The 26,514-nt window shown below is 54.0% G+C and overlaps 8 protein-coding genes across 8 annotated transcripts; 4 read left to right on the top strand and 4 right to left on the bottom strand.

Moving 5' to 3' along the window:
* Positions 1-187: 187 nt before the first annotated feature.
* Positions 188-2,290, top strand: G647_01914 (uncharacterized protein; the record flags this gene model as incomplete). The annotated part of the gene is made up of 1 exon (XM_008725313.1): positions 188-2,290. One exon carries the CDS (start codon positions 188-190, stop codon positions 2,288-2,290), a length of 2,103 nt encoding a protein of 700 aa, XP_008723535.1.
* A 1,057-nt stretch (positions 2,291-3,347) lies between these two features.
* Positions 3,348-5,993, top strand: G647_01913 (uncharacterized protein; the record flags this gene model as incomplete). The annotated part of the gene is made up of 4 exons (XM_008725312.1): positions 3,348-3,482; positions 3,609-4,383; positions 4,430-4,641; positions 4,692-5,993. The coding sequence occupies 4 exons, from the start codon at positions 3,348-3,350 to the stop codon at positions 5,991-5,993; spliced, it is 2,424 nt and encodes an 807-aa protein (XP_008723534.1).
* A 1,025-nt stretch (positions 5,994-7,018) lies between these two features.
* Positions 7,019-8,518, top strand: G647_01912 (uncharacterized protein; the record flags this gene model as incomplete). Its single annotated transcript, XM_008725311.1, has 2 exons — positions 7,019-7,218; positions 7,279-8,518. The coding sequence occupies 2 exons, from the start codon at positions 7,019-7,021 to the stop codon at positions 8,516-8,518; spliced, it is 1,440 nt and encodes a 479-aa protein (XP_008723533.1).
* A 1,835-nt stretch (positions 8,519-10,353) lies between these two features.
* On the top strand, positions 10,354-11,735 carry G647_01911 (uncharacterized protein; the record flags this gene model as incomplete). Its single annotated transcript, XM_008725310.1, has 3 exons — positions 10,354-10,455; positions 10,513-11,081; positions 11,129-11,735. The coding sequence occupies 3 exons, from the start codon at positions 10,354-10,356 to the stop codon at positions 11,733-11,735; spliced, it is 1,278 nt and encodes a 425-aa protein (XP_008723532.1).
* A 5,163-nt stretch (positions 11,736-16,898) lies between these two features.
* G647_01910 (uncharacterized protein) lies at positions 16,899-18,167 on the bottom strand (the record flags this gene model as incomplete). The annotated part of the gene is made up of 3 exons (XM_008725309.1): positions 16,899-17,646; positions 17,691-17,815; positions 17,862-18,167. 3 exons carry the CDS (start codon positions 18,165-18,167, stop codon positions 16,899-16,901), a joined length of 1,179 nt encoding a protein of 392 aa, XP_008723531.1.
* A 2,772-nt stretch (positions 18,168-20,939) lies between these two features.
* Positions 20,940-23,237, bottom strand: G647_01909 (uncharacterized protein; the record flags this gene model as incomplete). Its single annotated transcript, XM_008725308.1, has 2 exons — positions 20,940-23,051; positions 23,100-23,237. 2 exons carry the CDS (start codon positions 23,235-23,237, stop codon positions 20,940-20,942), a joined length of 2,250 nt encoding a protein of 749 aa, XP_008723530.1.
* A 19-nt stretch (positions 23,238-23,256) lies between these two features.
* Positions 23,257-23,535, bottom strand: G647_01908 (uncharacterized protein; the record flags this gene model as incomplete). Its single annotated transcript, XM_008725307.1, has 1 exon — positions 23,257-23,535. One exon carries the CDS (start codon positions 23,533-23,535, stop codon positions 23,257-23,259), a length of 279 nt encoding a protein of 92 aa, XP_008723529.1.
* A 706-nt stretch (positions 23,536-24,241) lies between these two features.
* G647_01907 (uncharacterized protein) lies at positions 24,242-25,076 on the bottom strand (the record flags this gene model as incomplete). Its single annotated transcript, XM_008725306.1, has 4 exons — positions 24,242-24,756; positions 24,808-24,861; positions 24,914-24,964; positions 25,019-25,076. 4 exons carry the CDS (start codon positions 25,074-25,076, stop codon positions 24,242-24,244), a joined length of 678 nt encoding a protein of 225 aa, XP_008723528.1.
* Between the last annotated feature and the right edge of the window lie 1,438 nt (positions 25,077-26,514).

Below are 26,514 nucleotides of genomic sequence, written 5' to 3'. Positions count from 1 at the left end.
ACGGCGCCATGCTGTCATGATCAAGTAAATCCTCCAACAAACACAACCATCAACGCACCATCACGGCTCGAGACTCGAGTCCTCGACGACCCAGAATGGTCCATTCCTGTCCCCATTAGAGTGTAATCAACCTCGGCGACGCCTGCAACGCCTGCAAATTTTTGCTCCATCCGAGCTTGTCACAATCATGCCTGCCCTTCGAAGGAAAGATCTGCTCGCAAGCAGGCGCCGGCGTCGACAAGATGAAGGAGAGGAAGAGGAATCCGTGCTGGGTGACTTTGAGGATGACTCGCTCAGCGAAGGCTCTGCGGTTAGCAATGGTGAGGATGAAGTAGAATTCGAAGGCAGTGAGTCAAGTGGGGACGAAAGAGATCCGGCACAGACAACCGCAGCAACAACACAGACTTCCGCAGGGCAAGGCCAACAAAAGACGCCCACTGAGCCCGTCAAGGATGCGACAAGGGCCCATGACGACGCCTTCAAGCCGGCGGCGGAGACGCAAGCAATGCAGCACGGTGTAAATCAAGGTCAGCAGGCACAAGAGGCGGAACAACTTCAGTTTGACAATCTGCCTACATCAGCTGAGGCTGCTGCCGCCCCGGCAGAGACTGTGCCTCCTAAAGCTCCCCGGAACGAAACTCCCGCACAGCGGGCTCGCAGAGAGCATCAAGAGTATATCCGCCAGAGGAACGCGGATCCCGCTTTCGTCCCAACGAGAGGCGGTTTCTTCCTTCACGACGACCGGAACTCGTCCTCTATAGCTCCGAATGCCAGGCCGCCGGCAAGGGGCCGGGGTCGCGGTCACGGCCCTCCCATGACCACGGGGTACGTACGAACTACATCAGTGTATACTTCTGCTGACATGCGCAGTCGAGCACCAGGCTTCAATGAGCCCACGGACAAGCCCTGGGCGCATGATCTTCATGACGAGCACGAAAATGAAGCCAAACCGGAGCGGAATCGGAGCAAGCCCACCCATGTGCCAAATGAAGTCGCGAAAGAACCGAGCAAACCCACGTCCAGTACTTCTGCACCAAACAGGTCCTTCTCCTTCACAACAGTCCTGGGGAACGTCAACGTGCAGGTTTCCCTGCCGGGCATGGCTCAGAAGGTAGTCGTGCCGAATGTGGTCAAGAAGCATCATACACTTCTTCCCCAGCATCGACCTCCGTTGAGAAGAGACAAGCCAGTCCGTGTGTCCATTCCAGATGCTGCACCGCGGTATATATTTCCTAGCACCGACCGTTCCTTTATCTTTATTCCACGAGCTTTGCGACCAAATCAACAAGGTTATGCACGGGGACGTGGCAGAGGAAGCTTCAATGCAAGCCGCAGACCGAGCATATATGGTGGTGGCTATACTCCTAGTGTCGCTATGAGCCGGAAATCTTCGCTCGGAGCATCTACTATGCGCGACGGTATCAGGTCACCCACGGACTCAGTCATGTCTCGCCACGTTCCCGCTGTCATCGACGGCACTCGGCCAGTGGTCCGTATGCCCTCAGCTGGGCCTTCACCAGCTCTCATGCATGTTCCCAGGCTCAATGGCCAAAATGCCATGCCTATCAATCACATTCCGGCCGTGCAGTTGCCATTCCCTGCAATGTATGGAGGGCACTCGACAACTATTCCCATGCATCAGCCTCGCCCTCAGAAAGCCGTGTCTTTGGCAGATATTGAGTCGCCAGCGTCTTTTCCATTCAAGGCTCCTCAGCAGCAACAAGAGCAGCCCTTTCATCAGCAGGTCCCTGCACATTATGGCAATCAGTATCCGGACGAGAAGGTTGGTGCTCCGCCAGTCCAGCCCACGGTTTCTGCAATGGCTAGCGCGACACCGTTATCGCAGATCCCGGAAGGTGCGGTTTTCGCACCAGGGTTTCAACCATACCCAGTCATGGGTGGACCAGCCTATTTCGGTGCGCCGTATAATAACGGACCAGTCTTCTACCCGTCAATGGCTGACACCAGCTCATTTGGACCTCCAATGGGTGGACCAGCTCTGGCACCGAACTTCATCCCTGGTTCCCAATCGCACCCGGTGAGCTACCTGCCGCCCGTGGGACCGTCCGAAGGTGCCGTGGCTGGCAGCATGATGGCTCATGAGACGAATGGCATGGTCTACTACTATAACCCAACCATGTTCGCGCCGGGTACTCAATCAGGCATGCAGCAGTTCCCGATGGCGCCGAACGGCAACATGATGCCCCTGGCTGACGGAATGTCTGGTCAAGCTCCTTTCTACTACACTTCTGTCCCTACCGCAATGTTCTATCCGACACAGTCCGGCTGATATTCGGGTTCCGACTTGAATTCTCATTTGTTTTGGCTTTACGTGATCAGCGTGTCATGGAGTTGAGGAGTACTGCTCCAGGTGCTGAGAAAGCAGGGTTTGTGACATTGTACTTGGCTTTCGAAAAGGAAGACCTTTCCTTTCTGTCTTGTCTCACAATCACGACTTCGAGATATCCACCTTACAATTTCCTCATGTACATTATATCTCGTGGGCTGAAAAAGAGAAACGGTCGTTGATTGTTACATTTCTTGGTGAGCATGGCTTGAAGATAGACACCAGGGGTAACCATGATGGTTTCATGTCTGGTCGACCCTGGTGTTGACATGGGCCAGTTGGAGCTGCCACTACCAACTGGCCCCGGGAAGCGTGTTCCTCTCACTAGGACGGAGAAGTCAAGAGACGGAAGTTGCCCAACATGCGTCGGTAGAAGGAGGGCGTGCTCCTCGAGAGTAAGAAAAGTGACTGAAGTCTACACTATCCAACCTTGGCACACGTGAGGACACTCATGAAGCCTGAAGACGCACCGCAACCCGTAACCAGTGCCATCTGTTGCTTTTGGATTCACGAGAAATTGGGCCATTAATTCGTGCTGTATGGCCTTCTCAACCGGTGCTCACATTACTCTCCATGGTTCGGATTCATGCGTCTGTCGGTCCGCGAATCATCGGTTGGAACCAAATGCGGCTTGCCGGTCAGTGCTATTCTGTATTCTGTTTGGTGGTCGCCTATTTCGTCACGTGGGCGTCGAGGCGGGGAAGAAGCAATGAATTATGAATGACCGATTGCCTCAGCCAGGCTGCTGCGTTCAAGCTCGCACCCGTCATCTCTCCACTGCCTCTGCTTGACCACCTCCACGACCTCTTATCCATCCTCATTCCACCACCTGTGCCTCTTCCTTTCTATCTCTGTATCCCCTACACTGACGGGAGACGCCATCCTTTCATGTTCTTGCCCTTGTGAGGTCTTCTTCTCAACCCTGACCTGACCGACTCTTTGCAACCCGTCCGCAGGGTGCAACAACGGTCTAACCCGGTCGACACCGCCTAACCCCATCATGGCTACACCTCATCCTCACACGGGTCCTGTTGGGCCTGACACTCCCATCACGGTCAAAGTCATCATCGACGGCACAAACAGGAGGTTTAAGTTGCCTCTTCGTGACCTCGGTGCCACCGTGCTTCCTCAGAAGGTATGCAGATCTGCCGAGAGTCAGCCTTGACGACACAATCGCTCGGCTATCACTTCGTCCCGCTTCACTAGACCTATTCCACGGCGCCTGAGAGACGAGAAAGCTAACGGTTCTTTTTTTCTGCAGCTTCGAGCCTTGCTTGCCATTCCTCCCGAGCAAGAGGTCCGCTTCGACCGATTTTCCGACTCCGCCGGTACCTACATCACACTTGATAGCAGTAACCCTGCCGTCTACAAGCAACTCTATCGAGCAGCAAAGGCCAAGCTCAAGCTGCGTTTGAGGGCAACCCTCGAAAGAAAGCCTATGAAGGAACAACTGGCGGTCAACGTGGCGATGGACCAGACAAAGCCCGCTGTTCCCCTACCAGAATCGAGAAACACCTTCCTCGAGACTGTCCTGTCTCAACCCGTGGGCAACAGCACGGCACCGTCTTTCAAGTCCTTCCAAAAGACTTGCCAATATTCTCCAATGTGTGCCATACCAGGTGCCTTTGATCTCGACGGCAGCAACAGCGAGCAACCGGCCAAACCCGCTTCTCTGTACAGCAACAAGGACGTCTACAGCCTGCCTACCCTCCCTCAGATGAGCGACTTCCCAACGACTTCATACACCATTGACTGCAACAGCTGTGGCTCGTCCGTTCCAAACGAGCATTACCATTGCGGTATTTGCGAGGGTGGCGACTTCGACCTTTGCAAAGCTTGCATTGACGCCGGAATCACATGCGATGGAGATGAGCACTGGTTGCTCAAGCGAACCATTCTCAACGGAATTGTCGTTCCCAGTACCACCGAGACTCTTCCTCCGAAGAAGCTCTCCAAGAGTCCGACTGCGGAGTTAGTCACTCCCATCAGCCCTGGGCAGGATGGTGAGGATTTGACCTGCAACTCTTGCATCTGTCGTATGTCGCCCCAGAACCAGTCTAGTGTGCTAGCTAACTGAGACAGAAATGTCCGCTCGCGACTTTGTCACCTGCCAGGAATGCCCTGACTATGACCTCTGCCTGTCTTGCTTCCGCGACAATGATCATGGCCACGATCCATCCCACAGTTTCAAGGCACAAGAGTCCGAGGCCGTCAAAGCCGACATGGCTATCAAGGCTCTCTGTGCTCCAGGACGTGGTGTCCGTCATGAAGCTATCTGCGACGGTTGCAACAAAGTAAGCCCCCTGTCAGGCCGTCGGAGATTTCTTAGACTGACTTCGATTAGGACGTCTATGGTGTTCGACACAAATGCCTGTCCTGCCCTGACTTCGACTATTGTGCGACTTGCATTGCTGCTGCTGGCGAGAAGCACCCCGGACATCGGTTTGCACCACTTTATACACCGATAGGTTTCGTACGTGCTGCAAAGCCGACTCACCGAGGTATCTACTGCGACGGGCCCCTGTGCACATCCTACAAGGGGTATATCACTGGCGACAGATACAAGTGTGCTGTCTGCCACGACACCGACTTCTGCGCCAATTGTGAGGCTTTGCCCAACAACGGACACAATGCAACCCACCCATTGATCAAGATGAAGCTGCCAATTCGTCACGTGTCCATTACTACTCAGCACGATAGTGAGAATGGCCAGAAGATCGCGCAGTTGGGAGACCGGCCGACCGCCAAGCATGCGGCCACCGAGACCGCTCGATCAACTTGTACGAACGCCGCGACTCAGGTGCAAACTGTTGCTGAGGTCAGCCCTACTGAGGTTGCCCCTGCGATGGCTCAGATATCCAGAGTGAATGATATCCCACCCATCACGCTAACCCAGAAAGACCTCCAAGCATGGTATGTCAGCGACTCGACTCCCGACGGCACTAAAATTGCGCCCAACCACTTCGTCTCTCAATCCTGGACTTTGCGTAACCCAGGCCCCGACGCTTGGCCAGCGGGCTGTGCTGTGTACTACATTGGTGGCGACGATATGCGTAACCTCGATGTGCTCCACCCATCCAGCGTGAGTACTATGACCGTTGCCAACCGCAGCAATGTCCTGGGTTCTCCTCTTGAACCTGGCAAGACCGCAGTCTTCACAGTCCTCCTCAAATCTCCCGCTCGCGAGGGACGAGCTATCTCCTATTGGCGTCTCAAGACCCCAGGTGGTGTCCCATTCGGCCACAAACTCTGGGTTGACATTGAGGTTCGCTCAACTCCTGTCGAACTGCCAATTCGCTCTCACATCTTGCCATCTGCTCCGGTTATCGTTGAGGCGGTCGACGAGCCAAAAGAGGATGACAAGTCCCAGGACAGCTCAACCATGATCTTCCCTAAGCTTGAGAAGGAATCTCCCATCTCTAGTGTGCACGACGTCCGCGAAGGGCAGGTTGAAGAAGTGCCAGCGGCAGTGATGGAGCCTACGACCAAGACCGAGGAACAAGAACTCCTTGAAGATGTCGAGAGTCTGGAATTGGAGGAGTCCGACAGCGACGATGAGGACTTTTTGACTGATGAGGAATACGATATTTTGGATGCGAGTGACGAAGACTTGGTGTCGGAGGGACATGGATCCGTGGCCAAGTGAACCCGCCATCATGGATTTGCTATCGACAAACGTAAAGGTGCATCGCCTCTAGCTATCAACACCACGCTGTGCATGGTCAACACCACGGCTTCGCCTCTACGGCACACAGTGAGATGAAAACAATGATTGGGGAAATCTGCGGGCAGGGTATGGAGGTCATCTTGGATCAGGCTGAACTGGGCGTGGAAAGCGAAAGCGGAAATGGAATGCGACTGCTCAATGCTCAATGCTCAATGCACAAACTCTTTTCTGTTTAGTGACCAGGTAGTGCTACCTCTCCAAGCTCATTAGCATGATAACATGTCTCGTTTCTCATGCATTCGGACAGGATACATACCGTGGAGCTGATGGAGGCGTAACCTCGCCAGCGGGCCAGCATCGATTTGAAATCCGGTATTTCGCACGGTCATGGAGGGCGGCCCGCGGCTTCTAGCGTCATTGTTAGTGCAGGCACTCCAGGATGCGGCCTTGATCAGCTGCCCACCAGAAGAAGGACAATGCGGGTGACTTCGGGTTTGCAGAGGGTGACTTCTCAGTGACTAGGCCGAGGTGAGCGGTGCAGTGAAGCGGCGCAGAGGAGGCATGTGCTGGCAAGGTCGTCGCTCCCCAGGTTCGGTACATGCCCGCGTTTGTGGGTGGCCCAATCCCGTGTCGAAGTCCCTCCACATTGCTTGGTTGCCTTTCACTGACTGCACTTTGACCGCTTCCTATTGTGCGTTGTGATTTAATGTCTGGTTCTGCCACTCACCACGCTCTACCGTGCCCTTCTGCCCGCTGCTGAGGACCTTGGATCATCCTCTGTTCTGCATTCTCTGCCCCGTGTATATAAGCAGAGCGAATTCTTCCCACATGGAAATTCGACGACTTCCGCCACATCACCTGTCTTACCGCGCCTCGAGACCCAAGGGGTGACTTGACACCCTTCGACCACAGTTGATTCCGGCACAAGCAAGACTGATCAGAACATCTTGGACATCTTTTCCCCGGCGGAAGATAGACTTTCGGACGGCAATCAAAGCCTCACAATGCACGACGACCTGAGACGCAAAGCGCTGGAGAGCGGCAAGACCGTCTCGAAAAAGGCCCAGTCCAAGCAATCCTCACGAGGAAGTTCACGAGGAAACTCGGCTCCAAATTCGCGCGCTGCCTCCCGTGTCCAGAGCCGGGATGTTTCTGACGATGAGGATCTCGACAAGGGAAATCTCAGCGACGAAACTACACAAAGGTACCGCGACCTCCGCACAGCTGGCCTCCCTGCACATGAGACTGACACTATGGCGCACAGTATCAACTCCATAGACGCCCTCCTCGAAACCGACGACATTAACGAGTATACCACCGACCAGGCACGGTTCGCGGTGAACAACGTCATCGACGAAATCCTCGATCGCAAGGGATCCAGCACCCAAGCCCGGGAACATCACTTGACGGTCTATGCAAAATACGTGGCATCTCATTACCTTGCTGACGTACTCTATAACCGAGTCGATGAGTTGCTGCCTGCGTTTCTGCGGAGCATCAAAGCAGAATCGAGCGAGACTGAGACCACGACGGCGCTGCGGGCATTAGCACTTACGGCCATCACGTACGCCGCACCAAGTCTCTACGAGACAGTCTCCCCGGCCCTCAAAAGAACCATCGCCGACTCTCAGTCGGCGCCGGTCAAGGCGGCTGCGATCTATTCTCTTGGTATCTGCACTGTATTCGGTGGTGCTGGAGACGACGAGATCCTGGACGTCATGACCTTCCTCCATGAGGTTGTCGCGAGCGACGGCGCTTTCGTCAACGCTGACGACAGCGCGGAAGTCGTCGCAGCGGCTTTGCACACTTACGGCTTGTTGGCAACCGAAGTGGAAGATCTCGAGCACGAGTCCGAGGATGCGGTAACGACGTTCCTCGATCAGCTCGACGCTGACAATGCGAAGGTGCAGATCGCGGCGGGCGAGAACATTGCGTTGCTGTTCGAGAAGTGCTACACGCCCCGCGAAGAAGATGACGAATCTTCCGAGGAGGAAGACGACTCGCCAGAGGAAGAACTGTCAGACCGACCCCATATTCAGTCTTACCTGATCAAACGATACAACCCCTACCACAACGCCAAGGAGGTCGTTGACAAGGTGAACGCTCTGGCCTCGCTGAGCACAAAGTCGATGAACCGACGGGACAAGAGATCCCTGCATCAAGCGTTTGCCACCATCGCACTGACTGTTGAGGATCCCAGATCGGGGCTCCAGTCCAACAACGCTTCGAAGATGGTGGTGCGTATTCATCGCGAAGGGGAGATGCGCGTCGACAAGTGGTGGAAATTGATGCGACTGAACGCGGTCCGGCGACTGCTGGGCAGCGGCTTCGTCAACCACTACTTCGAGGGCAACAAGCAAGTTCTGGACGCATTGCCCATGATCATGCGCGGCGTCGGGGAGGCAGGCATGCAGAGTCCGAGGAAAATGCCGGCGAACAAGGCTGCGAAAGGGAAATATCGTGACCAGCGGCGATTCATCTCGGCGAACTATTCAGAGAATTGACAATCTGGGGACGAAACTGGTGGCGGCGGCGACGGTGATTATCTCTATGTCTTGCATCTTCCGTTCTTCAGGTATTCAGACACCCGGAAAGACCATTGGGAGCAGGGCACAGATACATTTTTAGCAGACGATATGCACGGATTCTATTCCACCACTTGATACCGCTGCGCAGGTTCTCGGATTTCAAATGCGGTAATAGGTCGAGCCATAAGTCAGCAGCAATCCAGCCTACTCGCTGCACGGTGAGCAAACGAGCTTTTCCCTCCCTCGGCACAGTGATCAGGTGTGCAGCGTCCCATGATTAGGTAGGTACGACGTACCTCGTATTCCCTCCCACCATGCTGCGGCAGGCTAAAGAATGGGCGACTACGTCATAGCATCACCCCCCCTCACGCAGTACGAGTACGGAGTACGGGGCCGCTCCGTCCTTCGCGGCGCTGGATTAGCTTTGATCGCCCCTGAAAGAAGCCTCTCTAGCGATGCACCAACGCCTCGGTAGGCGTTCATGGTGGTCTTGATTCGCAGCTCGAGGCATGCGACACCGCGACTAGAGGTTGCGGGCACGTGCTTAGTGAGAAGCGTCATGGGTCTTCTGAATGGGCTTTTTTTTTGGTGATGCTGCGTCGTCGCACACAGGATGGGATCCGAAGAGATTTTGTTGTTGGTAGATGCCCGAAGTTGCGTGAAGTTGTGCACCGGGCCCGAAAAGCAGCCGCGACGTGGTAGGCGGCCGGAAGGCGAAGGCCTCAATGAACCTCATTAGCACTCCCTAGAGTCCTTTGGCCTCTCATCTTGCGAGCTGCGGGCCTCCCCTATTCCCCGAAAAGCTTCAGGCGCACCCGAGCCTCAGACTCCTGACAGAGCCCAACGGCACGGCCTGGAGTCACCCTTTGATGAACATGACCCATCAGATACTCTGCCTATACGGTCCTGAAGTAATCACCCGTGCATGAGGGCTGTCTCAAGCTGGAGACCGTGGTCGATACGGCCGTTCAGCACCGCAACCGACCTTGGCCCTGCTGACATGATGAGGCGAAGCGATTTCTCGCTGATTATCATGCCCCGAACCGTCATGATTGATACCCCATAAGGCAGGCTAATTCTGGACCAGCCTGAGGCAGGCCAATTCTCAAACGTGCGAGCTGCGGGCGCGGGCCAGTCCCAGGCTTCCTCCTGAGATTTCGCCCCGCCGAGCAGGTGGATTCCTCCTTCAGCTTAAGCCTCTTTCCGCCGCGCAAGACGCTGCGGCAGGCCTTGTCTAATGTGCCTTTTCAGCGTGCGATTCGTTGCTCCTGGATTTTCTCATCCCTCAGCAGTTGCCTGGATCATTCCTGGCTTTACGTGTTGCGTGTTCTTCCATCTTTTTTCACTCACCTTTCATTCACTCAACGTCACTTTTCCCTCATTCACCGGCTCGTGTATTCTTTCTCATCTTAATACTTTCTTCAGCTGTCTTTTTATCCTCCATCCACCCATCTTCTCCTCCACTCACCCCTTCGACCAGGCTTTCGCGGTTCGAGTCTCCCAGGGAAGCACCGGCCGATCGCCCGACTCCTTGACCACTGGGACGCCAATTCTCCCTCTTGTACCGGAGGGGAGTCGCTTAGTGTTGTTGCCTTCAAGCAGGTGCCCGTGCTGTCTTTCCTCTCCGCCGATTCGGACCCCCGGTCACCAGCGCCCTTCCTCATCGTCGCGACCTCGTAGTCTCACGTGACGATACACATTTGGACACGCGACACAACACTTGTTCAACAGCCGTCCCAAATTTTTGTGATAAAACACTTGTCTGCGATACCCTGTCTCGGCTCTCCATCGCCATCAAATAGCTTTCAATCATGGCCTCTACAGGGCCCTTCAACGTCACCGAGGCCGCTGAGGCCTCTACCCCTAACATGGGCGGCGCCCAGTTCGCCTCTCATACTTGGATGGAGCCAATTGTATGTTGAGCCGCAGTCCCCCAGACCCTCGGTCTCCTTCACTTCTAACCAGCGCAGATTGTTATCTCCATCATGGCATCTTCTCTATACTTTAATCGAAGACACAACTTCCGGATATTCGACTCGGCTCGGGGCCGGTCACCCACTCGCTCGGTTCTGCCTCACAACACCTCACAAGGGTCCTCGCCAGATGGGTCGATCGACTCCGACTCCTTCTCATCCGACTCGGATATTTTCAATTCGTCCAAGTACCCGCCGAAGAAACGAAACTGCTGCGGCATGGTCGTTCGCACACCCAATTCGTCTCGCTTCGCCGGCAACTGGCACTCGCGTGTCCTGGCCAAGTGGCCCTTCCTGATCGAAATGTTCTATTGGATTCTGAATCTGGCTTTCTACTCGCTCACCAAGGCGGTTGCGCAAGTCCTTTTCTCCACGGACGATGGTTTATGGCAGCTCGCACAGGATCATGGCGTCCTCGTCCTCGACATCGAGCATAAATCATGGCTGAGATTTTTGTTTCCGATCAAAGAAAGTGACTTCCAGGCTTGGTTTCTGAATGGGCATTTGACCGCCATTACTTTTTTGAACCGATTTTACTCTCTTGTCCATATTCCGGGCACCGTTGCGTATGTTTCTCTCCTCCGCCGAGTGTTGTCGCCGCTAACACTGGTAGTTTTCTGTCGTGGTACTATTATGCCGCTCCCACGCATTCGACCTTTGCCACCGTTCGCCGAACAATGACGCTGGGCAATTTCGCCGCCTTCACCATCTTCACCTTCTTTCCCTGCATGCCTCCTCGTCTCTTGCCGAAGGAGTTCAACTTCCACGATACCGTTCGCCAATCGAATGCCGAGTCCGTCTGGGTCGGGGGAAATTATGTCAACCAACTGGCCGCCATGCCGAGCTTGCACTTCACCTATGCATTTTGTGTAGGATCTACCTTCCTTTACCACTCTGGCATCTTCCGTCGTGCTCAACGGGGCGAGCCACGGAAGCCCTTCTATGCGCAGATCTTCTTCCTGGTCGCCGGTATCTGCTATCCTTTGCTGGTCCTCACGATTATTGTGGCCACGGCAAACCACTACTGGCTCGACGCAGTCGTGGCCATGTGTACGACCACCTTGAGTTTCTGTTGCAACAAAGTTTGGATGTTCTTGTTACCCGCCGAGGATATTCTTTGCTGGATTTTGCGGGTCGACAAGCCGACGCCGACAACAGGAGACCGGCTGAAGAGGAGAGAAGCTCAGTATCAGCTGGTCAAAGATGAGGAGGAGCCATAACTTTGCAATTAGGCACTGCATTCTTCAGGAAAGCTATATTTGTGTTTAGCGACCACCCGTGGCATCAACAAGGGCATCCGGAATGCAATTCTTGCATGGTGGGTATATTGGGAGGCTTGGATGAAAACGAATGCCTTGTGCGGAGTACGGAGTAAAGGAGGAGTCTACATTCAGGTCTTGTACGCGTCGAACAAAGGTAGTTGAGGAACCGCGCCCTGGTCCCATCGAGGCGAGCACATACCGGTCAGCGAAGATGTCACAATGGCCAGCACATATCATTCCCCCAGCGTCGACATTGTGGTCCAAGCAAAACATGGGCACTTCTTGTCTGGATGAAGTCGTGGTCAATCGGCGCTGTACCGATCAACTTGGACCGCCACGTGCTTCGACAAATTTGACCGGCGAGGGTGGTTTCTGAAGCAAAGGAAAACAGCAGAGATCCGACGACGTCAATGTTGCTATATTGTCGACGTTACCGGTCTGGACAAGAACGATGTTGAAGGGGCGAGTCATCTACAAATCTTGCATTCTTTGGACATACAACGAGAGCTAGAGATGCTCTTACGACTTTGAATTGGCCTCACGTTGTTAGGACTGTGGAGCAGGATTCGAAGGACTGAAGGACCGAAGACCATTGGTTTCTGCTGGATAGCATGGCAATTGGACCAAGAACCTCTGGTGTGAGAAGCCTGTACGGCTTTGGCAATCTGGACTCGTTCTCCAGAGGCTCAGGCAACCAAGCCATGTCATCTGCTTCTCTTGACGCCCTACTCGAACGCAGCCCCGAGTGTTTAGTCTTCGCTCAGTGTGATTGAAATATACGCCGTCCAGTCGATACCCCGGCGTCGCGTCACTCGGTGGTTCCCTAGTTTCTCAACTCTCCGCCAGCGCCATGGATCTAACGCAAGTACAATCCTCGGATACTTCTCCCTAGCCCCGCGCATATGCCTACTCGTAGGGACAGAAGGGAGGCTGCTCTACATAGGATACTGTAGCTAGCCCGTGCAGAGCAGTCGCGCTGAGATATGGTTAATCCATTAGCCGATCAGCCATAGAGCAGTCGCATTTACAACTAGCATACCAGGTACGTACCTACTGTGTACAGAGTATTGTACTATCACTGTACGATGGACGATACCGGGTACACTACCTGGTAGTTTGGGCATACATACCTACATGGCACTGTATACAGGGCACGCTACACACTCCGGGAGTACAGTAGAATACTAAAGTAAACCACTAGAGTAGTAGGGATGCAATGCAATACATTGAATCTCCTTCCTATCCCATGTTAAATAAGCTGCCATCTACCTACGTACATAGATAGTAGATTGTCAGGAGTAGCCGACTTACAGACAGGACTGGGCCAGTAATTACCTAGGTATCTACCTGCAGACTACTGTGTACAGTCCAGTTCAGCTGAGCGGACTAGTCTGCCCGGCTGGCTGGCTGGCCGGCACCTGTCCCCGATGAAGTGGCAGTGAGCTGAGGTGACCATCCGTTCTGCTCGTTGCCTCGCGCGTACAGAACATGAGGGGCCATTCGAGGGGCCACGACATTCTCGAGTCGCATCCAGACCGCCAGAGCGGAACCATGGTGTCCATACCGTATGTATGTATCACGGCTCGGGAGCCTCACATCGAGAACGGGATACGGAATACCGAGTACAAAGTACAGCTTTCCGCCCTGATACGGCCTCTTCAGATCAGAGCTGGGCCTTGATGGTGGGAAGTCGCGCAGTGGTACGGAGGATTGTAGAAGAAAGGTGAGCGTCGGCGTCGACGTCTGTGATGAAACGGGACACAGTAATTACTTCGACGCGAGCCAAGTCGAAGTACTGAGAAGAGAATCTCTCTTTCTGACTACGGCACCGCGTGATCATAAATTACTTTACCTCTGCTTCTCATCGGCCAGTACGGGACAAGCGCAGTAAGCTTGATCGAAACGTTCGCTCCGAGTACGAGATTTGGTTCGAACGTCTTCCCCGGCATGAGACTCGACTCGACTCGACTCTCCTTGGTTCGGTCATCTGTCTCGACCATCTCTCTCGGCCATCTCTCTCGGCCATCTGTCTGGTCTAGTCCTGTCAGGTCTGGTCTGGCCGTCGCCATCGTGATGCCTCGCGAGGTGAAGTGTCTGTCTTGGTACCATTGGTTAGGTGAGGCGCTCAACGTATTGATCCCAATTGCCTGCATGGCGGCGAGAATCTCTTTCGCCAGCGTCGATAGCCATCAGTTGTACGAGTATAGGCCTTTTTCCCCCGGTGCTCCGCCAGTCTGGACGCACGCCGCACCTTCACCGTCGAACTCGACCTCCGTAAGGCTCAAGGAATGAATGCCACGACACACACACACAGACAGACAGACAGTGGAGTCGATAATTGCTCGGGTACCCGTGTTCTACCCTTCGTTCCTTCGTTCCATCGGCCTCGTGCTCCGTGCCTCGTGCCTCTGCCCATCCACGCCATATGATCCTGATCTGACCCTGACCCTGACGCCGACCTTGATCATGACACCCATCACGGCACTGGCACCACTAGAGGGCCACCACAGTACGTACCTACCTGACCCGTCGACCCGACAGAAATCCTCGTGCAGCGGATTCGCCGACTCAGGGGGGGCGCACCCATCGCGGGGTCGGACGAAACACCGGGTGCCATATTCCAGGAAGGGAAATTTAGTCATGTATCTCCTAATTACCAGCTACCACCACTACTGTCAGTATGCTTACGTACATGCAAAGTACTACGGTTAGTTCGGGAACACTCACTCGCTCGCTCACTCCTTTCCTCCCTCACTAAGTTAATTACGCGTACTCGTTAAAGCCGCGTGCGTGCGTGCGCGTGTGCGTGCGTGTGGAGACCGAAGATGAAGAGGCAATTTACAAGTACACAGTAGTTGGCACCACTACTCCGTACCTTGTAGAACTAAATACTGTAAATGCGAGAAAGTACGGAGTACTCCTTTCTGCGGTACCATTCTCCAACCTCCATTCTCCGTATTCCGGATTCCGAGGAGCGAAGGTGAGGGTGAGGGCGAGGGTGAGGGCGAGGGTGAGAACCGGAGATACAGTACCCCCCCAGTCAAGCCGCACTGAGTTCGTCCGTGGGCAGGCGATACGTACTATGTACGGAGTACCTTGGTCCCAGGTATGTACCGGGAATGTTGGTCCTTGATTGGCCGCCTCGTCCGCCTCGTCCGCCTCGCCGCCTACACGGTATGTACATCTAGAATAAGTAAGTCCGGAGTAAGGAAGGAGTACGGAGTACATTCTCACTAAGTACTGGGTACGGAGTCCATCCTCAGCAAGTTACCTTTGCCGATCTTCCCATGCGGGTGCTTAATTACCTCCATAGTACTGTACGCCGTGGGGGTACACAGTAAGTGAGGACCTGGACGCACGCCCATATGTACTGTAGTACATACGCGGCACTCCGTTCCGAGCCAGGCATCCCGAGTGAGTGACGGAGCCGCGGGCGTGAGATGGACGGATGACACTGCACTGCAATGCAGTGCAGTGCATTGCGCACAGGGACAGTCCTGTCTAACCAGTAACCGTGATAGAATCGGTAATACCAACATCGGTACCTAGGTATGTACTCAATGAGCGTGTATGGAGTACTGCGTATATTGTACTCGACGGAGGAGGCGGGAGCAATTCGACGGGTGGCCGCGTGGTTTGGCACCTATTAGCGGTGAATTGGACGGACGAAATCTCTGGTACGTACGGAGTTATCGCACGAATAACTGGAAAATATTCCGCTCGTTCCAGAGTCTGCATACCAGAAACTGTCTCCGTACTGTGCCTGAATGTGTTGGATTGCGCGAGGTACACGACCCTACACAGTAACAGTAATTCGGCAATGTATACTCCGTACGACGGTCTCTGTTGTGTGCTTCCGGAAAGGCACCAAGTGGGCGAACTTGTCTGCTACATTACTCGCTCGCCGGTGCTTGTTCAACCCGCGGATTCAAGCAATGCCATTGATTCCTCCCTCGACATGCGCATGCGCATGAGGCATGACAGGGTACGTCTCCAGAGCTACATGCTGTATCCGAGCATAAGTGACTACTGTGTTCCACGTACAACAATACGAGCAGAGCCTTGTGGAAATCTCCCTACAGAGTCTCAGCCGAGGCAGACCTCTCGAGCCTCACCCCTCCCCTGGTACTTCCCGTTTCTCTTTCCGATGGCGAAAAGTTTCATCACTTGCGTACTCCGTACTTCTCAAGGCTTATCTGCTAGCTAAAAAGGCTTGCGCACATTATTTTCGTCCGTAATCCGTCCCGGAACCCACAGACCCCACTGGGATCATGTTTCCGGATCCGAGAGACATACTGGGTACTACTGTATTCTCTAGCGTCGATGGCTCCGTGGGTGTGGTCCGCGCTGCGTTTCGTCGGTCGCATTGGACTTAGCCGTTTTGATGGACTTTTTGCTGTGAAGGGTAAGGCGTGGGAGTCGGTGTGGTTGCCCAGGCCTCCCAGGCTGCCTCCCACGGGCTCGGTACGGAGAACGGAGTAATTGCTCGCGGGCTGCTTGTGCGACATCCTCTTCGCCTAATGGCATTACGGTCCGCCTACATAACGATGCTGTGGTACTGTGGTACTGTGGTACTGTGGTAGCCTTGTAGGCTAGCCTGCTCTTGCTTGATCATTGCCCGTGCTCGGCAAAGCCACGCAACGGTGAGGCCTATTCACACAGTACAAGGTCGAGCGGCGGTATCAATGCGACACTGGTGAATCTTTCGACCGCGCGGAAACATCATGTCCCGATTGTGAGACGATTGTGCCCCCTGCTACCGCAGGTGGATTAGTGTTTGCTGATTTGTGTCTCTGCTTTTCGTTTCATAAATCCTGAGTGGGGATGTATAAGGTTGCCACTTGTACTCCGTACACAAGCAGTGGAAATGGTGTGAGAGAAGTGACTGAGACTCTGGGAGACGCCGTCGAGCCCCACCGTGAGCACTGAAATGTGACCTGTTGAAGGTGGGCCTTGTCTGCGTGAGTCTTTCCTTCAAAGAAGGGGCGACCAGATCCAATAATCTGGGCTGCGTATGCTTTCTGCCTTGAGTGAAGGTGCGGCCTCAACGGTATGATGCAGAGGCAGTATAACGCCCCCATGGTGGGAGTTGTTCTACATTATCGTCACCTGTGGTGCTCGTCATCGTGCTTTTGACTGTCGGTGCATGCCCTTCCGCCAACATTGCTTCCAGTGTTTCCCAAGAAGGTCGTTCCATAGGAATTTCTTCAGGATCTTCTCCAGCGTCTCCCAGTCACTGGTCTCGTCCGGATATTGCTCCAGTGTCTGGTCGAGCACCATGCTCATCGCCGAGAGTAACTCTGACTGGTCGAGTGCGCCTGCCGCAGCCACAGAGATCCAAATCAGACACTCTCGGTGCGCGTTGAGGCGGTTCTCCTCCTGCGGCTCCGGCTTGCCGTTGCCGACCAAGGAGTCCTCAAGCTCTTGTAATGTTTCGTGCATGTCGTCGCTGATCTTCTCACTGCCGTAGTGTAGAGTGAAGCAAGTGCCCATGATGCCGAAGCAGAGCTTGTGCTCGATAGGTGTAGTGGCCATCACCGACAGACATCGCAGGTCCGCCATCGTATTAAGCAAGTTGCGTCCACCTGGCGAGCTAGGCGGGGAATTCGGTGGCGTGGCACTCCCGTCGCCTCGGGCATGAGTGGACAGATTGGCGAGTATGTCAATCATCTGGATCGAGAGTTCACCAGCCATGGCCATGTCGTTGAACGAGGTAGACACTTTCGACAGCGCCTCGCAGACCTTGATGTTGAACGGTAGCGACGGATAGATTGGGAGCTCGCTGCGCATCGGCGACTCGATGGACAGCTGGGCCATGCTCGTCGTGGCTTCGTTCCGGTCCTTGACAAATTGCCAGAGCGCTTCATAGCTGCTGCTGTCAGATACGGTCACCAGCAAAGCGGGCGAACTTACGCTCTCATGACTGAAAGGAGAAAATATTGCCATGGCGTGTCTCCTTTGAGGTCAAGTCTAATCTTCCGGATCTGCTGCATTGCGTTGACGTGGTTTTCTGCGCCTTCGTGGACACCCAGCATGTACTGTCGCTTGTCAGCCCCGAGCTCCCTTCCTCAGTGGTTCACCTACATCAATTGTCGTGAGAGCCGCGATGGTCAGGATGGTGGTGTCGTCCGCGCACGTCGTCTCAGACGTCATCCTCAGCTTCAGGCCGGCAAATGCATTGGCACGATGGCGTGTCAGTGCCGCATCCTTCTGCCACGGAAGGCGTTCCTGCAGAAGCCACGACACCCGTGCGAGAGCGACCATGGCCTCGAACAACACACCGTTTTGCAGAGCATGCGGAAACACCAGGGACTGATATGGCTTGGGATGGCCTTCGAAGGCGAGCGCCCGACCGTGTTGCGGCGCCCAAACTTGCAGGTCTGTAGGCATGGTTAGATAACGTAGGTGAAATCTTGGTCAAGATGATGCTGCTCACAATACTTGACCATCCGCGGGACGACGCCCTCATTTGGTATGGGAAAGACATTCACAGGTTCCGTGTGGAAGATGTTGACGGAAAATCGAGGCAGCCTGGTCGGTTTGTGGCATATTGGCAATCCTTCTTCGTCCACGGGCGACTTGCGCTTCCGATGATGTCGGACGGCCGACAATTCTGCCTTGTCCAGCTCCCACGAGAACCGGTCACGGTCTGGAGAGCTCGCCGACACAGGACTGCTGGGTGAAGTCTTCACCAAGATCGTTGGACGAGGGGCCGGCTGACGCTTTAGTAGCGCATTCTTTCTCGAGACTGGTGTGCGCGGTCTCGTTCTGTCGTGCTCCGGTGGTGATGTTGAATTATGGACCAGCAGTTGCTCTATCCTGATTGCCCGTGCCATGCCTCCGGAAACGACTGTATGATCATAGTGATCCTCTCGCGGGAAGGTGTCGGCGAGGCTCAACTTGGTGGTCAGGCTGTACTTTTGAGACGGTAATATGACTCCCGTGAGACAAGAGGCACCGGAAGCCACAAGAACGGGCAAGGCTAACAGCGAAGTTAAACCTGGGCCAGGCGGGGGCTCATCGCAGGCTTACGGCTTTGTCAGCCGCTTCGAGGTGTGATTCGTCTCTTTGCAATTGGCACTCATCCGAAGGATGGACCATGAGCACGAGTAAAGCAGCGCGGCGTGCGGCCTTTGCCAGATCAGGCGCGCGCGATCGCAACCAACAGCGACTCGCTATACCGCATACACCGTTCGCTGGGTTTGCTTCAATCGGGTTAGGCGACAGAGGAGTCGCTCAGAGGTAAGATGGAGTAGGGCAGGATGGGAGGATGGGGACTCGGACGGAGCAAGGGTCGTTGATGATGCCAAGTTCGTGTCGGTCAACTCGCTGCCTCGCTTAAATCGTGCTGCTCACTGGTCGGGTAAGAAGGAGACTTGATTCGCTCGAGGCCGCGTCGGAAAGTTGGATACTCGATTGAGGGTTGAGGCAAAACAGAGCTATCGAAGACAGTGCTGACACCCGCCTCTTCGGGTCCGTCCAAGAGCGACCGTCTGCTAACGCGGGGCAGTCCAGGCGCCTGCGGAAGCATCAACCGTCTTTTCCATTCGTCGTTTCACAGATGCTGCGGTTGGGTGTTTCACGTCGCCTGTCAGGGCAAGGATGCACGGATGCAGAGGAACCACAGCTGACTTTGCTTTCTCTCCCGCCACTACGAGCTACGACTAGCCTGTCGGGCACTTGCAGGATTACTTATCCTGTAATGAGATTCGACCCAGTAGAGATCAAAGATCGAACAGGAAGGTGTGGGCACTTGTCGTGGTCCACTTGTCCAGGCTCCAATGTGCGACGATCAACCACGACCTATAGTTCCCCGTCGGTTGTCCTCGTGCCTTTTGAGAGATACCCCATACTGTATAGTCGGCTGGTTCTGATCCTGGAGCCCGGCTTCGAGCCGGCTTGCCGGTGGTACCTTCGGTTTGGCAATGAGCCTCAGCCGGCACGTACACGGTTCTTCGTGGGATCTCGCCCGACGAAAGCGCTGTCTCAAGATGCCAACCTCTTGTCCAGTTTCCCTGGCACCACCTTCTCCTCCTGAACAACCCGGTGTATGCCTTCACCGCCTTTGGCGCCACCAATATCCAGCAATCCTGGTCGTCCCAATCTTACGTTGCTGGTGCTTGTAGCCTCTACACATCCCGGAAGCGACACGGACACCGAGCACGGCCTGAGCAGAATGCAGTAGCTGTGGGCCTGTTGTAGCGAGCGCAGTTGCCGGTTGCCATTTTTTGTGGACGTGTAGGCCGGTGGGCAGTTTGTTTGTTGCCTGTCATCTCAATCACTTCTTCTTTCGCGTAACGTGAAGCTGGGCGAAGAGGTCAAAGCTGCTGAGCACCAACATGAGAGTTACTGTAAAGGAGAATAGGATGATTGGGATTGACCGAGAAGCGACTGGCGCTGCCACACAGACCATAGCCTAGCATTTGTCAACAACGACGGATCACAAGCAGGGCATCATGTTCTGTACATGAGACCCTCTACTGCCATCAGCTTCCGAGCACAGACTGAGCAGAGTAAAAGCAGCAGGCCGGAGAATGGAAGGGCAGTGAAACCTGGAAGTGGTCGAGGTGCGGAGCATCAAATCTTGATAATTGAAAACAAGATCTAAGCATTTGAGTTCTGTGTCAAGCTTGCGCGAGGTGTTCTAATGCCGCCATGCTGAAATCATTTCCTTGCCTCAGTTGATGGTGTTGCTGCTGCTGCTGCTGCTGCTTCGGTGTCCTTTGTCGGTTTCTGCTCCGGCTCGTCTTCTTTCTTCAATTCTTTGGTTTCGAGAATCTTTGGTTGATTTCAGCATACTTTTACGCGGTGACTGTTTGCCGATCGACCTACATTGTTGCCTTTGATTCAGTCAGCCTCTGAAGTCTGGTCAAGCTCAAATAAGAATCCGCTTACAGTCGGCACAGTGCCCATAGTCGCCGTCGCTCGTCAAGTCTACCCTCCCACCACAGTTCGGACACTTGTATTTGGGCATATCTCAGATGGTCTACACTGCATGTCAGTACTTGCTGCTCACGCCATCGCTGAGATGATACCGAGTGAGTGAACTCTAGGCGAGTGCGTGACGCGGGAGACAGATTGATGGATGGGAAATGGAAATGAGAAATGCTACATGACGTAAGCACATCAGCTGAGATTAGCGGGAGCCAACGACGAGGAGCATTATTTCCATTGCTTTCCTATAGCGCTGCCATGTGCTCCCAGATAAGACTTGGAACCGCGCGTATCCGCCATACCATCGCTTGCAGCTACGGCCTCGGTCTCATTCAAGCTCTTCCACACCTCAGCCACAGTCGCACGTTCTCTGGGAAGCACTGAATACTGCAGTCCGTACATTTCACTTCGCCCCAGAGGCGGCACAAATCGACCCGTGAGAAGCCGGAAGACAACCTTAGGCGACAGATAATGTTGGTGGATGCGCGCCCAAAGCTGGAAATATTGCTCAAAGATCTGGCGCAATGCCAGCGGGGTCGAGGTAAGTCGGATATATGCCACACTGGTCGCGAAGTCCTCTCCTTCTCCCTCTTCATCAGAATCGTCATCAGCCGTGTCATCCTGGCTCTCTTGATGCCCCTTCTCGTCGGAGTAGGGTACTTTGGACTGCTCTGTATCCAGCAGCTGAAAATGAATGCCACCCGGCAATCTCTGGCTGTCCTTGATCCTGAGCATCAATGCAAACAACGGAAAATGGTTCAGGCACGCTAAACATGTATCCAGCGTGGCTTTGAGAGCAATGATGGCCATCCGAGCCGAGGCGAAGGTGAGGTAGAAAACCACCACAGTAGGCAGGAGGAAGAATAGCAAGGTGAACAGGATCGTTCCAAGAAGAAGCTGATCAAGATCGTAGTCGCAATTATCGATTCGGTTCCGCAACACATTCCGTTTCTTGCCACGGAACAAGTGGAAAAGGCTCACGATGATGGTCAATTGCCAATTGAAGATGCGTGCGCTCGCCACATAGAAGGAGTAGATGTGAATCGTCAACAGGCTGAGAAGGTCGGAGAAGATCGCGATTGGCATGCTCGCACCGGCAAAAGAAGAGCATCCAATGACATAGACGATAGTCGGCAGCCTGGGCAAGATGAGCAAGAAGATTGTCGAAGACCAGTACTCGATGACCCACAGAAAGAGGTCACCTAAGAATGCCGCAAGTTCGGTGTTCAGCTTCAAGCCGCCGGGGTAGGACATGAGCCACCTGATCATGCGCTTGAGCCCTTTAATGGTGTACTCATTGAGCACGCCACCGATAAGCTGTGATGTAGCTTGCGAATTGTCACTGATGAAGCTACCGAGAGCGATCCCGATAATGACATCGTTTGCCACCAGCCAGAGAGAGTTGTAAAATCGTATGTAGTCGCTGTTGGTCGTGGGAAATGACGACCAAGTGGCTTTGCGGCGTCGCAGAAGGGAATACTGTGTTGGATAGTAAGAGAACTGCTGCAGTCTCAGATGCACTTGTTGGCAACAGGCTGATATGTCCTTGAGCGCAACGGCGCCCCTGACGGGCCGGCGGCTTTCTGGCAGCCGAATCTTCTTGATAGGCAGAGGCCATTCGAGGATCTGTAAGAGGCCTTCGGCGACAATGCGGTGTCCGATAATCGCAATCTTGAAAATGTACAACAAGAAAGGGAAGGCATATGCCATGAACAGCGTCCAAAGCGACCAGGCAGCAAAGGCGTAGAGTGACTGCGCGGATTCCACAACTCGCTCACTGACTGATAGACTCCGTTTTCTTCTCGGGCCTACGAGCGGTGTGTTCTTCTGCAACAAGTCGGCAACTTCCTGAGCGCAATTGATCTGACGGACTATTGCCGGCAGTGCCAACTCCTTTTTTGTGGGCGCATGCCTAACCACAGTGTGAAAGCGCAGCTTGGCCACCAACTCGGCAGTGCGCTGCCGCTCCTTTTCCTCCTGGACCTCCACCTCGTCTGGCATATAATCGGTCTCGCTTGGTGGCCAATAATCCTTGCCCAAGGCAAGTGAAATCGGCTCGAGAGACATGTATTGCATTTGCGTCGGGTTCGGCGGATCGAACAGGACGATCTGGACAGCCAGCTCTGCGTCCGGCGGACAGTAGATGTAGGGTCGCCTAGAGCCCGAGAGTGTGTAGGCGCAAACCCTCTTAGGGTCAAAGACCTCTGTAGGGCTCGGATGATTCAGGGTACCCAAGACATGCATATTGGGCTGATCACACAACTGGAAGATTCGTGCAACTGGGTAGGGGCTGTTGCGAAACAGAGTGCCCACGCGAAGAGCGGATTCCACACTGCGAACCTGGTCAAGTCAGAATGTTTCTACCAGTCCCACAGCACTGCGTCTTACCTCGACATCTTCGAGGACCGTGATGACAAACAGGTCAAAGCTGGAGTTTCTCCATCCCACGATTACACCGGGTGATGTTGTCCGAGAAAGGTTGTTCGGCCAGAATACCCGTAGCATGCCATCGCTGTTCTCGACCATGATATCATATTGTCAACAATCAGAACGACCCTCTTCGCCGCAGTTGTTCCTGAGCAGAAATCCCGTGAACGAGGAATCGAGGATGGACCGAGGCTTCGTGGGCAGCGAGGCGATCAAGGGGAATCGCGAGACAGGCGTAGATGAGTGAGATGACGGCGAAAGCCTTTGCTGCTCGGGCAAACACACCGTGGTCCCAAGCGAAGATTGCCAATTCGTAGAGTCTGGTAACAAGGTCCCAGCGCGCAGTAATGTATCCCGCAACGAAGATGAATATCGTCAACGAGGAGAAAGGGTGCATCCAAGCGCCTTGGTCGGCTCTCATTCGCGCAAGAGGGGTCGCCCCAATGACGACTCGAGGAGGCTGACAGCCTTCCAAAATTACAGCGGGTATGGGGGTTAGTCAAAGTAAATGTATCTCGAACGAAGCAAGCAAAGATACTGGAGTTTCGCGATTTGCTGCTACGGGCACGCACATAAGCCTGAGTGGAAAAAGCACAAGCGAGCAAGCCAGGCACAGGCGAGCACAGCCCCAGCGACACCAAACCACAGGCACTGTTTGATGAGAACGGGATCACTGTGCTACATCAAACACATTCTACGATCCTAGCTGAAGAGAAGAAAAGGGAAGAATTGTTCATGACTCAAAGCTCATTTCGTTGTCAACTAGCTATGGTTCATGGATCTTCTGATCATGGTGCCAACTGTTGTGAGTGGAATCAACAATTAGAGTGCAATAGCGAATTAGGTCTGATTCCTTTGCCAATCCAAGGACGATGTGGTCATTCCAATTGACTCAGTTGAAAACCTCTGCTCATTGACACACATTGTGGCGTTCCATCTGAAAGCTTGTGTTGACTTTGTCGTATTTTGTACATGGATCTCAGCATCGAGATGTGGAAGGACTGTCATCTTTGCATATGCTCTGGTGTGTGTCATGTTGAAGTACATGGCAGACATGGGCTGCAGAGAGCGTCGGGGTATCGTTTGTGATTGGGGATTTGTGCTCAGGCCATAGCCAGGACGGCAAACACACCAAGGACACCAAGATTGACTGCGGCACTGTTGGCACCATTGCTAGGAGCAGGTGGAATGCCAGTGGACGTGGAGGCTGTCATGGTGGTGTGAGTAGAAGTTGCAGTCGAGATGCTCGTATGAGTGAGTGCCGAGGAGGTCGTAGTCTGGACAACGGAGCTGCTATCGGTGGCTGGACTCGGGGTAGTTGGAACTGGTGTGACTGAAACACTGGTTTCAACTGGAGTGCTAGCGGGCGGGACACCTGGAGTCTCGACGTTTGGAGTGGTTGGTGGGGGCACGACTGGAGCAGATGGCGGCTCGAGAGAAGTCGCGGGAGTGATGGGGGTGGTTGAAGGGGTAATGACGGTAGAAGTCATAGTAAAGGAGGAAGTGATCGTGACCTGAGATGCGGTGGCAGGTGGGGGAGGAGCAGGCTCAGAGACCGGTGGAACACCATACGGGGCGCAAGTGGTAGGGTAGACAGTGACTGTAGCAGCGGCATCTTCTGAGGACAAGGTTAGTATCGAAAAATTTTCAAGGGCAAATTTGCACTTACGACGAGGCAAGAGATTCATGAGATCGGTGATTTCTTCATGAGAGAAGCCTCGAGCTGTCAATTCATCAGCGCCTTGCACTCAAAATCTCTTGAGCTCGAAGCTTACCGGCCAAGGAGCCGATAGCTTCGTCACGGGCAGCAAGGTTGGGAGCAGTCGCTATTTCTCAGTCAGCAAGTGAGGAGGCACAGCTCTAGAACTGTTTGAACTCACCAATGGTCATGGCTGCATAGGCAGCGACCGCAACGCCGAAGAGCTTGGTGATCTTCATGGTGAAAGATGCAAGATGGGAGTTGTTGATGGATGAATGTGATGTGTAAGAGTATGAGGTATCCAAGTGTTGAAGGTAAGTCTCCAAGCGAAGGACACAATGTTGTTGAGGTTATCAGGTAGAGAGGGTAAGAGGGGAATCGAGGTCGACGTTGGGCAGAGGGAGGGAAGATATTTGTAGTCGTGAAGGGGCCGATGGGACCGTGGATCGTTTGCCGATTTTCGCCAAGAGTTTGAATATGATGTGCAAGCAGTCACGGCGTGCGATCAGATCAGACAGGGTCGATCCAGCATCAGGTCACTGCTGCGGACCGCAAGAAGGCAGTGGCGATATGATGCACCGATCCGTCACCTTCCACGCTTTCAACTGTCCACGTCGGGAACCTGGATGTCAATTTAATCGTGCGCAGCCAACGAGATTTAGAACTCAGTCCAAAGACTCTTCTGCGGATGTTGCCCCTCTCCACCAATATGCAACCTCCCGTCCGAGATGAGGCGCAACAAAAGGTTCCCGACTAGCCTCGACAGCAACAAGCTGCAGACTGAAACCAAAGATGCAGTTGCTGGCCAAAGTCGCTGCAGAGTCAGACAGGCTTACCTCCGGTGGTGCTGTGGGTTGACAGCTTTCTCACGTTGCCAACTCTTTTCAGACCTCAGGTCACTGAACAAAATGGGGAGGCTGGACAGCAGCTTCGGCTACCTGCAATGTCTCAATCTCCCACACGAAACGGGGACGCCACTATCTGTCATACTCTTCGCCATGCCTCTGCAGCTTTCTTGTTGATAGATTTACACAGCGCCAGGACGACTTTGTCAAATCTTGCTTCATGCTGTGATACAGAAGAAAGAGAGGTCAACGAAATCACACTGAGGTGTGCGAAGGAGACCTCTTTACCCGGCGCTAAATGCGGGAGAGCAGCCGCTAGCTGCATTAGCGTAATCTAGCGTGTCTTTCTCCGGCATGGAACAATATATGTCCGATGCAATACCTGGGAATGGACCCTTGATGTGACAGTCTGCGAGGCTGAAGAATACAGGGCATGTCAGGGGAAGTAATGCCAGAGGCTGTCGGCTGGGCATTTTCGACGAAATAAGAAGACAGGGCTTGACGATTCAAGAGCAGCTACAGGTATGGTTCCAATTGGAACAGAATACTGCGAGTTATGGCCGGCAGATATGCACTGTGAGTATTGTGAAAGGACATGGAAGTGTTGCAGCAGACGGGAGCAAAAGATACGGTTCCATTTGGGGGCACCATGTAGATCTTATTGTTTTCGTGCAAAGTCTTACTCCTAGTACTACCAAAGCAACAGCACAATGCCTCCCGCTCGCCTCAGGACATTCAGTGTAAGCTAACTTGCCTCTCCACGGCTTCGTACTGTCAAGCGCAGTGTCAGTTACCGTTGCCGTCACTCCTGGATCGCGCATATAGACATGGG

This window comes from Cladophialophora carrionii (genome assembly GCF_000365165.1).
Source record: "Cladophialophora carrionii CBS 160.54 unplaced genomic scaffold supercont1.1, whole genome shotgun sequence".
Lineage (NCBI taxonomy): Eukaryota > Fungi > Ascomycota > Eurotiomycetes > Chaetothyriales > Herpotrichiellaceae > Cladophialophora > Cladophialophora carrionii.
Note: the sequence above shows the minus strand (reverse complement) of the source record. Positions and strands in the feature narration are given on the sequence as shown.